Genomic DNA, 12,996 nt, shown 5'->3' with positions numbered 1-12,996 from the left:
AATATAACTTTCATGAGAAAATTCTTCTTTCCTGGTCCTTAATTATGAACATACCTTTTCTTGTAGATGTATCTGGAATCACAGATGCATTTCATGGCTTGTTTACCATATCTATCTATTATTGCATTATGCTATGTTTATTGTTTTTATTTTATTATTTTATGTCTATGCAACTTTCACCGAGTCAAATTCCTTGTCAACGTGCTTGGCCAATGAATAATTCTGCTTTTGTAATACGAATAATAAAACTGGGGAAGTTTCATGGCGATTATTAGTTATATATTTTTTACCTAATTTTCTTATTAACTTTATCAGTTTTGATATTTGACTGAGCCGTTGCCCATATTTGGAGGGAAAGGTAACCAAATCCATATCCGTCTGTGTTATCATCCTTCCATCTTACATAAACATATATTGTTGGTTATGTAGCACTTTATCCAACAATGATCTCTTTATTAAACACCAAACAATATCAATGAGATGAGTGGATGCAAACAAACAAATACAAGTGAAGCATTATATAAACAACACACAAGCGCTGCTCTGGATGTCGGTTGAGCCGCTCTCAGTAAAATCCCTCATGTGAAGGCACTAATGTGGCTGCTTGGTGAAGAAGAAGGCTCCGGACGCGATCCCCAACAGGCACAAAACGAGGCTCACGCTGAAGAATCCAGCTGCTGGACTCAGTCCTGGACTCTTCTTCAGCTCTGTGGATGAGAACACTTTGTTAAGGCACCAACTGTCTGGGAACTGTTCAAACCTGCAGCCAAGACCACCTACACCAAGACCAGGTCACCACCGAGACCACCTACATCAAGACCAGGTCACCACCGAGTCCACCTACATCAAGACCAGGTCACCACCGAGACCACCTACACCGAGACCAGGTCACCACCGAGACCACCCACACCGAGACCATGTCACCACCGAGACCACCTACACCGAGACCATGTCACCACCGAGACCACCTACATCAAGACCAGGTCACCACCGAGACCACCCACACCGAGACCATGTCACCACCGAGACCACCTACATCAAGACCAGGTCACCACCGAGACCACCTACATCAAGACCAGGTCACCACCGAGACCACCCACACCGAGACCATGTCACCACCAAGACCACCTACACTGCTTTCTTACCTTTTGGTTGTCGCCATCTTGTTTCTTTGCCACCAGTGGACAGAAGTTACCATTTTTAGACTGGAGAGGAGTATACTGCGTTGATAACGACCTGTCAATCACCTTGTAGCCCCGCCCCTAAAGCATTATGGTCTGTTTGACTCTAAATGACCATAATTTACTAAATGAACATCATGCTGTATTGAAGAAGACTTGAAACTAGAGATTGAGACAAAAACTCATGTTTACAATGTTTACTGAGGGAATACATCAAGAGAGAAGTAGAGTCATTTATATAGACTTCTATACAACCAGAGGAGTCACCCCCTGGTGGTGAGGAGAGAGAATGCAGCTTTAACACATGAAGCATAGACTTCTATACAACCAGAGGAGTCACCCCCTGGTGGTGAGGAGAGAGAATGCAGCTTTAACACATGAAGCATATACTTCTATACAACCAGAGGAGTCACCCCCTGCTGGTCAGTAGAGATAATGCAGCTTTAACACATGAAGCATATACTTCTATACAACCAGAGGAGTCACCTCCTGGTGGTCAGTAGAGAGAATGTAGCTTCAACACATGAAGCATATACTTCTATACAACCAGAGGAGTCACCCCCTGCTGGTCAGTAGAGATAATGCAGCTTTAACACATGAAGCATATACTTCTATACAACCAGAGGAGTCACCCCCTGCTGGTCAGTAGAGAGAATGCAGCTTTAACACATGAAGCATATACTTCTATACAACCAGAGGAGTCACCCCCTCCTGGTCAGTAGAGATAATGCAGCTTTAACACATGAAGCATATACTTCTATACAACCAGAGGAGTCACCACCTGCTGGTCAGTAGAGATAATGCAGCTTTTTGTCACTTTTCAGAACCGGAGGTTGTTGCCTGATCGAGACCGAGACAAGTCCAGTCTGTAAAGGCTGAAACAACTCCGTCTCCCACAAGATTACAATCCCTTACAACTAGACTGCCCCCTCTCAATTAGGTCACGGAAACTTATTTCCCAGTTTGAACCAGCATCTTGTCTGTATCCTACTAGTTATAAAGGCTCTTTTGTCTTACCCCAGCTCCTGCTGAGGGGCCGAGTCTGGGCCTGATGCTCCAGCGAACAGGAGTAAACGTCTCCCTCGCGGGGGGTGAAACTCAGCGCCGACATTCTGCGGAACGTCCCGTCCCCGTTGTGGCTGTAACGCAGGTCCAAGACCCCGTCGTGGACCGCCGCCCCGTTCTTGGTCCACGTGAAGTTGATGGAGGGCGGGTAGAAGTGATCGGCCAAACAGAAGAGCGTGTTCACCGCTCCGCCGGCGGCCTCGTACCGGCTGTAGATGGAGATGTCTGGAGCGTCTGGTCAACCAGGACAGAAGAGAAGCGACTGAGAACCTTTTTTGAGGGATGTTACAAATTTCGATGACGAAAAGTTGGATAAACTCGGTACCTTCCCGCATGGGTACACCAGGAGAAGCTTTCTTCGCTTTGCCCAAAACACTCCGACAGTAAGTACTGCAAGATTTGGCAATTTCATAAGCCCTTTTCTTTAAGTCCTTCACAGACTGGGGCACCTGAGGTACCCAGAACACCAGTTCTTTCCTGTTGAAGTCAGCATACGCAAGCACGTCCCCGTCGACGAGGAAGTCCACCCGGACCTCGCCGGACTCGTAGCACTCGTAGACGTAGCGGAAGTCATGGGCGGGCGCTGGAGAGCAGGAGAAGAAACAAGATGGAGGAAGGGTTAAAGAGTCGCATTGTACTGAGATTCATTGAAACCAACAGCCTGGATGGCGGTTAAAACATGTGATAGACATCAATGTTACACGATCATGAAAATGCCCTTATTGGCTTTCTTGTTGAGGTATACGAGATCATTGATATCCAGCTTGTGTCTGCACCCCTCAAACCCTCACCTTTGAGTTTTATAGCTGTAATATAAGTATTTATTGTCAGATATCTTTTAAAACAAGACATTTGCGAAACTGAAAATGTATTCTCGCATTGCAGAACACAAAATGAGTATCGGCCTCCTGGAGCTCTTCAGAAAAGATCTCAAACGTCTGAAACAAGCAGCATTGTCCTTGTAGTGTAAATACCGATACAACTTGTTGTGAGTGCAATCTACATGTTATATCTCATTAGTTTAACCTGTAAAAACTAAGTATAAGAACAGTTTAACATTTTCTGAGCTGCTTTTTAGATTCCAGGAGTCAGACATAATCTCCTTTAAAACTCACATTGAATTGCTACACTTTTATTTTGAGGACGATAAAACTAATGGATTGGTGAGCTTTAGAGGTACAGGGAGGTGGTTTTTCTTACTACGGTACAGAGCCAGGCCAGCTGCTTCCCTCTGCTTCCAGACTTTATCCTTTTAGAAACCAATCCCCCCCTAGAGGTGAAGACTGAGCGATTGTTTTATAAAGCTGTAAATCAGCTTGTTTTATGAAGAAAAAGCCCCAAACTGCTGTATTTGGATGTATTGAACACCATGAGTAAAAAACAAGTGAAATATATGGTTTGGTACATGAACAAATTAAAATGTCACAAATGTGCTCCAATGCAAATTTTGGAGACCTGGCCTGAATGTTCTCTGTTATAAACCCTCTCTAACTTTGTTCTGCATCACTTTATCAAAGTCAACCTTTGCAGAGAGAATGTTCACATATTGAGCTATGATTTGGGTTAGAGAATGTTCACATATTGAGCTATGATTTGGGTTAGAGAATGTTCACATATTGAGCTATGATTTGGGTTAGAGAATGTTCACATATTGAGCTATGATTTGGGTTAGAGAATGTTCACATATTGTGTTATGATTTGGGTTAGAGAATGTTCACATATTGTGCTCTGATTTGGGTTAGAGAATGTTCACATATTGAGCCATGATTTGGGTTAGAGAATGTTCACATATTGAGCTATGATTTGGGTTAGAGAATGTTCACTTATTGTGCTATGATTTGGGTTAGAGAATGTTCACATATTGAGCTATGATTTGGGTTAGAGAATGTTCATATATTGTGTCATGATTTGGGTTAGAGAATGTTCACATATTGTGTTATGATTTGGGTTAGAGAATGTTCACATATTGTGTTATGATTTGGGTTAGAGAATGTTCACATATTGTGTTATCATTTGGGTTAGAGAATGTTCATATATTGTGTCATGATTTGGGTTAGAGAATGTTCACATATTGAGCTATGATTTGGGTTAGAGAATGTTCACATATTGAGCTATGATTTGGGTTAGAGAATGTTCATATATTGTGTCATGATTTGGGTTAGAGAATGTTCACATATTGTGTTATGATTTGGGTTAGAGAATGTTCACATATTGAGCTATGATTTGGGTTAGAGAATGTTCACATATTGTGTTATCATTTGGGTTAGAGAATGTTCACATATTGTGTTATGATTTGGGTTAGAGAATGTTCACATATTGTGTTATCATTTGGGTTAGAGAATGTTCACATATTGTGCTATGATTTGGGTTAGAGAATGTTCACATATTGAGCTATGATTTGGGTTAGAGTTGAACCTTACAGCTGCATCATTTCAAAGAAATAATCATCATGGAAGTGATTTTTTTTATCGGCGGACCTGAAACCTTTTCATTTTATTCTGTGTGTCATCTTCATTTACTCTTAACCAGTAACATATAGACTGATATTTACACATCTGAACTAAATCTCACATGTGTACCTTTTATTATAACACCCACATTATTCAAATATCTCTAGAGGTTGCAGAGATACACCCTTTTTAGTTTGGGTATGCAATTTTTTAGCAGAACCCTAAACATAGGTTAGTTTTCTATTGGTTATGACAATAACTGTAAAAGCAGTGCAAGCATATGGAAATATGCATCTTCAAGATTCGTGGCACACACAAAAGCCAACTATTTAACTTTTACAATAAAGAGATAACTGACATAAATACTCTTGCTTCCTGAAGAAAATGTAGAGGACGCCCCTTGCCCTTTACTTTCACTTCAGTCGCTCACAAAAAGCCCAAAGCTGCAGGTCATGTCTTACTTGCTGCAGAAGAGCAAACAGCTCCAGTGAATACGAGCAGTGAGATCACAGGCAGAGTCATCATCTCCAATCCGAGCCTGGTGACTGTGTTCAGAGAAGGAAACGTCTGGAGATAGGAACCTCAACCAGTTGAGCTCCAACCGGCCAATCAGACACGATGACACCGGTGTTGCTGGGTAGAATATCTGGGGCTCTGGCGACTCAACCAGGAAGTTGTCATTTTTTACAGAGGAAATAATTCCTTTTAAGAAACATTTCTACTGTACTTCTTCCTTCTGTCTATGGGTGCATCCCAAGTCTCTTAATTGCATCCCTGTTTCCATCACTTGTGTCCTTTCCTTGCGTCCTAGTCCCTCCCACCAGGGATGCATGGAGAGACGCAAGGAAACCAAGCGAGGAGAGAGGAGACGAGGAAATATGTTTTAAGAGAAAACAGAATATGTTTTCTGGTCCGGACAGTTTTTTAGCGACAATCAACTTATAAAAATGATCGTATATTGCTTTTAGTTAATGGTGTTAAAGGAGCAATACACAATATTCAGAATAACCTTCTGTGTTTGCTCTACTCTGCTCCAGTCATTCATCCAGTCACAGACTTTATTTGGGTCACCGAACTATTCTGCAGAATTTCCTCCATTGACTTTTATTGAACATATATTTCTGTATTTAATGTTTGTGTTCTGATGTTTGAAGCCCATCTTTAACATTGAATCTGATATGAAACACCAATGTACAATGTACAATGTACAGCTTGTTCTACTATTGAGAGATGGAACAAAAAATATAATAAATGTATTGATATGGTCTCCTTCATAACGTTTTTAACGTGTGTATTTGGTTTCAATACCTCTTTTTTTGTCAATGCATACAGAAATGAAGCACCTTTACTGAATTATAACTGTTAACTTGTCAACTATTATCTAAGTAAGTCCATCCGGGGAGAGGGATCCTCCTCTGTTGCTCTCCCGAAGGTTTCTTCCTTTTTTCCTAGTGAAGTGGTTCTCCAGAGTTTTTCCTGATCCGATGTGAGGTCCTGGGACAGGGATGTCGTATGTGTACAGATTGTAAAGCCCTCTGAGGCAAATTTTAATTTGTGATTTTGGGCTGTACAAAATAAACTGAATTGAATTCATTTAGGCTGACATATTCTTCATGTCTCAGCCAGGTTTCAGAAAGACAAAATAAATAAATGTGATTGTCTGATATTAATTCATTCACTAATACAGCTTTAGAAGACAAAGATCTAATATTTAGGAGTCCATATTTAATTATCTATTGCTTTGCTCCTCTTTTGGTTACTTGATTTCATTAATTTCAGTGGCCGTGGGACGGACACGTCTCTGTTGAGGTAAAGGTGGGCAGCTGCCCTGAAGAGACACAAGGTGGCGCTCTGATCACAGACATCAGGAGTCTTTACTCCCTGCTCTGTCTTAATGAAGGGTTTCAGTGTTTCTAAAAGCACAGTTTTGTGACATCATCGAACAATTGTTTTTACAAAAACTGCAACGATCCCCTCCAGTGATAAACATGGTGGCAGCTCTTCAAATTTCCTTTTTTTTCTCATTCAAATAAATAATCCGAAAACACAACGACCCAATTACAATTCACTGCACAACACCAAAGACACGACAGAGAAAAGTTGCATTTTTTTGTTTGGCACATAAATGCCGTCCTCTTATTTTCCATCCATCCCCAAACATTTTTTACACGACGGTTCTGGTAAAATGTAAAATAATATACATCCACAAAACTACAAAAAACCCGACACGAGAGATATTCCTTTAAAAGTCAATCAAATAGTCACACTAATAGTTTAATATGATTTATTCAGTAACTTCTTCGTCTTTAATCAGTGTGGATTTTTCTGCTCAGATCTCTCTTGCGTTTTCAGAATTCCCTCAAAAATGCTTAAAATATATTTTCCCCCCCAAAAGTTTTAGAGATCACGAAATCTCAAAAGTTTTAGAGATCACTCATAGAAACATTTCAAGGACCGGAAGATGAATTATGACATTTTTCATAATTACCCCAGGATCTCTACCGACTGTGATTTTTGTTTCCTTCCACGTCTCATATCTTTGCAGACGTCCAGATTGTCCACAGACTCGTGAAAAGGAGTCGGCTTTGTTCACGTGGTTCTACGTCGATGCACTTTAACCTCTTCTGCTGCACCGGCGGTTTGAATCCCGTGTTGCGACATTCGGACCGACGCTGGATGACCAATCACAGTGCATGAACCAGACTAACCCAGACCAGGGCGGCAAAGACTCTTTTTGTCTGTCTTTCGTGCTCGATTCTCAGCGTCTCATGGTTTTAAATAGTTGTTTTATTGTGTGTTATACTATGCACGGATAGAAAAAGCACAGATTTGGAGGCAAAACTCCCAAAGAATGGAACAAGACATTACACTTTTTGATTAAAATGATCTTGGAGACAAAGTGTAAATGCACCTTGAGGCCAATGCTCACACCTCACGTTCTTCCTTTTGTAAAATATGTGGAACATGAAGGTGTGTGCTGTCTGTCCGGCCTCACAGAAGAGTGTTGTTCACATCCTGCTGCAGACTTCAAGGGAGTTCATCATGCAGCAATCTGTGTTTTCACTTAATTGCCCGTCTGTACTTGACATACCCGTAACTGTACCTATATTACGGCGTTATCTCTCTTCACAGATACAACTGGTCCAACGCTTCCGTCCTCCCAGCATAAACCAACCAAGTCTACGTATCTTTAAAAAAAAAAAGATGTCTCAAACTGAATTATGCCGTGTTAATTAAATTTAAGGAGTTTGTAGTCTTTTAATAAAGGTGTTACAACACATTCCCATCAAACTGCTTGGCAGCAAGCATGCAGTTTATGCTCTTTACTTTTTAGTTGCACTTACGCAACAACAATACTTAATTCAGAAAATGCTCATAGTTGGGCTTATGATGAGTTTATGATGTAAAATAACAACGCGTGTTACATACCAGGCATTTGTAAAATATGTTAAAAACTACAGTAAAATAAATCAATGTTGACTTGGTCATCGGGACATGAACAGTGGTCTCCTGGGTGAGAGTCCTCAGCTACCTGCATACAAGTGCATTCAAATAGTTCAACAAGGTTTTTTGAGTAATGACCACAGAGCGGACATTTTGTCCTGCGATTCTGACAGAATTATTCACGTGTTTCTGATTACGCAACGAGAAAGTACACGGCAGGCGTTTTGTTTTTTTCACCCAATTGTGACTTTTCAGTTTAAGTAAAGGATCTAAAGAAAGACTGAATTTGAACTCTAGGTCCAGTTGAGGAAAATCAAGTTCACATTCAGTGTGTGAAAATTAGACCGCGTCACATCTTCTATTTAAAACGTTGAGGCTGCACTGTTCAGACGGCGACACACACACACACACACACACACACACACACACACACACACACACACACTCTTCCTTTAGGTGTTGGAGCTGCTGTTTGTTGATGCATTTGTTCAGTGTTTATGTTTTGATTGTTTGTTGTTGTTTTATTTGTATTGCTTCTGTCTTTGTATGATCTTATTTTAATAAATATATATATATTTATATGAAAGGAGCGATATTAAGTAACAGGGTTCCCTCTCCTCTAGAGGTCATTCTCCAGGACTTTTCCAGCTTACGGCTACAATGTATCTCTTAAATCATCTCTTACGTGCTTGGCAATTATGACAAGTTGATAATAGAATAATAGAATGATAAAAATATACCACAGTGCTTATATATTATATAATATTTTCAGGTGAACACAATGTTACATCATCCAGAGTTTCGTCCACTTAGCGTGTAATGTCATCCAACCTACATGAGCCTCGTGACACAGAGTTTTCACAACACAACCGAGAGCTGCTGCTCAAAACACTCGTCTGTCAGCCACCATGTGAACGTCAACATGACCCTGAACTTGTTGTCCGTTTTGGGGAAATAGGAAAATTATGTCTCTTGGGCAACACACACATTTTCATTTGACTTTTTGGCTCGATTGTTTTCTGTTCCTCCATTTTCTTTTAAGTATAAGGAATGTTGTATAAATAAGACTGCAGTCGCTTTAGCTGGTTCATATTGAAAAAGTATAGCCTACATTTATATTTCACGTACATTAATGACAATGACATGACATTTAAATGTAATATTGCAAGTGATGTGGTTCCTATTGTTGTCGGATTAAAGGCTGATGATGTCATCACCACCTGGTTTTTAAAGAGCTCCGTTGCTTCATGTTCCTGCAGACGCGATGGCCGGTTAAAGATCCTTTTGGCGGTCGGCGCTTTACGACCGCTGACTGTTGCACAAGCGGGCGAGCTCGGTTCATAAAAACATCCGAGCAAGAGGGCGTTATGTAATGCTCGGTGTCGTTATCCTGCAGCTCCCTCCCTCCCCTCCGTTCCCCTTCTTGAGCGCTGTGGAATCAAACCGCCGGGTGGCTGCAGCCGTGCACGAGGTCGAGTCCCGCTCACATCCGCCCGCTCAGCATCTCAAAGCAAAGTGATGATTAGATTACGAAGATTAGACTGAGGAGATTAAGTACAATACCACTGCTGCTGCTGCGACTACTACTACTACTACTACTACTACTACTACTACTACTACTACTACTACTACTACTGCTGCTGCTGCGACTACTACTACTACTACTACTACTGCTGCTGCTGCGACTACTACTAAACTACTACTGCTGCTGCTGCGACTACTACTACTACTACTACTACTACTACTAAACTACTACTGCTGCTGCTGCGACTACTACTACTACTACTACTACTACTACTACTACTACTACTACTACTACTACTACTAAACTACTACTGCTGCTGCTGCGACTACTACTACTACTACTACTACTGCTGCTGCTGCGACTACTACTACTACTACTACTACTGCTGCTGCTGCGACTACTACTACTACTACTACTACTACTACTACTACTACTACTACTGCTGCTACTGCGACTACTACTACTACTACTACTACTACTACTACTACTACTAAACTACTACTACTGCTGCTGCTGCGACTACTACTACTACTACTACTACTACTACTACTACTACTAAACTACTACTGCTGCTACTACTACTACTACTACTACTACTACTACTACTACTACTACTACTACTACTACTGCTGCTGCTGCGACTACTACTACTACTACTACTACTACTACTACTACTACTAAACTACTACTACTGCTGCTGCTGCGACTACTACTACTACTACTACTACTACTACTACTACTACTGCTGCTACAACTACTACTACTACTACTACTACTACTACTACTACTACTACTACTGCTGCTACAACTACTACTACTACTACTACTACTAAACTACTGCTGCTACTACTACTACTACTACTACTACTACTACTACTACTAAACTACTACTGCTGCTACTACTACTACTACTACTACTACTACTACTACTACTACTACTACTGCTGCTACAACTACTACTACTACTACTACTACTACTACTACTACTACTACTACTGCTGCTACAACTACTACTACTACTACTACTAAACTACTACTGCTGCTACTACTACTACTACTAAACTACTACTGCTGCTGCTGCTACAACAACTACTACTACTACTACTACTACTACTACTACTACTACTACTACTACTACTAAACTACTACTACTGCTGCTACTACTACTACTACTACTACTACTACTACTACTAAACTACTGCTGCTACTACTACTACTACTACTACTACTACTACTACTACTAAACTACTGCTGCTCAACATTAGCATAACACAGAGACTGTGACCGACAGGTTCAGACAACTCCAAGTGAGGACTGAACTACTACTCTACTTTTTTTGTATTGTTCACAGTTTAAAGTTAAAAGGTTTGAAGCTGTGTTTTGAAGTCAAGTGTTTTCTATTAATTTATATTCATAGTATACTTTAAACAGTTAATATATTGTTCAATTTGGAGAAACAAATTTGGCTTGGCAATAAAAAGAGCCTTTCTTAATGTCGTCAATCGTCGTTTTGTGCTTTTTTTATTTTTAAGTATCAGTTCAGGCACCGTTTAGGCACCGGTATTGTTTTCAAAGTATCGTTTTAGGTCTAGGTTTATTGTCTGGGTTCATAACATCATCGGTATCATCGGTATGAACGCAAATAAAGAGATTATGCTTCGTTTAATTGCGACAAATTTACATTTAATTGATGAAAAGGATGCCGAAATAACTACATAATGGTGCTGGTTTGTAAAAAGCATCATTCAGGTCTCTTCGCGAGACGGCGGACAAACAACTTTTAAAAATGCTTATTTTTTAATGGAGTTCGGACCGATCCGTGCTAGGCTACATGCTAACATTGTAACTGGTCCATCCACACTCATAATAAGATCATAAGCGTAAATACGGCAGTGACAGTCTAGGAAAACGTACTTCATCATCATGTGTGACTTTCTATTGGTATTTTGTGTCCATCAAATTCATGCTTCCTGCAGCTTACATTTCAATATGCAGCTTTAATAAAAAGCAAAGGGCTCGATTACAGTGAAGTTATCACATTTCACGTCATAATCACGTGTCCGTAAACTCCCCGCGCCTAATCAGACACGTGGAGACTGAGCTGTTGTGTTTTTTGTAACCATGCTTTCCTGCTGTGTCTAATGCATGTAGCATTTTTTATTAAAAGTCACTTCATAAATATGCCACACAAGGAACAAAAACAGAGTGATAAAACAAAATGATAACAACGATAAGGGACACGGTGCAATGCTGTAGTGTCTTTATGGAGGAACAAATAACCTATTAAAAACTAGATAAGAAATGTGCAGTTTGAGACACGCAGTAAAAGTGTGGCTCTGCATGCTCGCGGGGTAATTATTCCCTCGGACGAGGCCGCTCAAAAACAAGGACGTTGGCGGAACACGAAGAGTAAATCATTGCCTAAAGAAGAAGAATTTCTATCAACGCGGTCAGACAAACAATCCTGAGCTGGAGGAGTTTTTCTCCGTACGGTTGAAGTGGCAGCGTCCAGACAGACGCATGTCGCTCGAGGTCAACGCAGCACAACATGCAGAGGACAGGACATCCTCTCGCTCGCCACAACACTCTGCATGTACGTGTTCATTCTGAGGACTTCACTTCCCATGATTCCTGCATCAGCATCACTGGGACTTCTATTGGAGACAAGAGTACCGCCTCTTATAGGGTCAGGAGGCAAATTAAGTAATATACAAATAAAAAACATGACTAAACAACTCATTTTTATATTAAATACATTCTCGGAGTTTTCTTAAATGAGTTTTTGCAGTAATAAAACCTTTCCAGATTATTTTTCTTCATGTGAAAGACTTGGAAAAGACTACATTTTAGGCCAAAATGACCTCGATAGGATGGAGGTGTTTTGCAGCCTTTTCTCCATCTGCGTTCTCTCTCGCGTTCTCCTGGCACGACTGTGCACACTGTAAACCCAAATAAGTTACCAGAACTAAAATAAAATAATTAGAGGCAATCGATTGCCTCAAATCTTTTAAGTTGACTAACTTAAAAGTCAAAAATTTCCAGAACTTAAAAGGTTGGATGACTTTTGATAACAGTTCAATTAAAGTGCTCAGTTAGCTCAACTCAATTATTTTCAGTTATTATAACTTAAAATTTCCACTGGAATAGGTTCACAGAACTTTAAAATTACTCAAAAAGGAAGAACATGTTACACCAACTTGACATGATTAAGTTAGTAGAACTTTTTCAAAAACTTTGAGTATACACTACTTAATCTTATTTAATTACTTTGGACGTTCGGGTTCACAGTGCAGTTCAATCTGCAGCTTCACTAAATGCATCAATGCAATTT

The 12,996-nt window shown here is 40.3% G+C and overlaps 1 protein-coding gene across 1 annotated transcript; it reads right to left on the bottom strand.

Annotated features, from left to right (window-relative positions):
• Nucleotides 1-591: 591 nt before the first annotated feature.
• LOC306736559 (H-2 class II histocompatibility antigen, A-U alpha chain-like) lies at nucleotides 592-5,218 on the bottom strand (the record flags this gene model as incomplete). The annotated part of the gene is made up of 5 exons (XM_079218205.1): nucleotides 592-776; nucleotides 877-936; nucleotides 2,199-2,480; nucleotides 2,572-2,829; nucleotides 5,158-5,218. 5 exons carry the CDS (start codon nucleotides 5,216-5,218, stop codon nucleotides 592-594), a joined length of 846 nt encoding a protein of 281 aa, XP_079074331.1.
• Nucleotides 5,219-12,996: the final 7,778 nt, after the last annotated feature.

This window comes from Taurulus bubalis (assembly GCF_910589615.1).
Source record: "Taurulus bubalis genome assembly, chromosome: 5".
NCBI classification, from domain to species: domain Eukaryota; kingdom Metazoa; phylum Chordata; class Actinopteri; order Perciformes; family Cottidae; genus Taurulus; species Taurulus bubalis.
The sequence above is the reverse complement of the archived record's forward strand: the minus strand, read 5'-3'. Positions and strand labels throughout refer to the sequence as shown.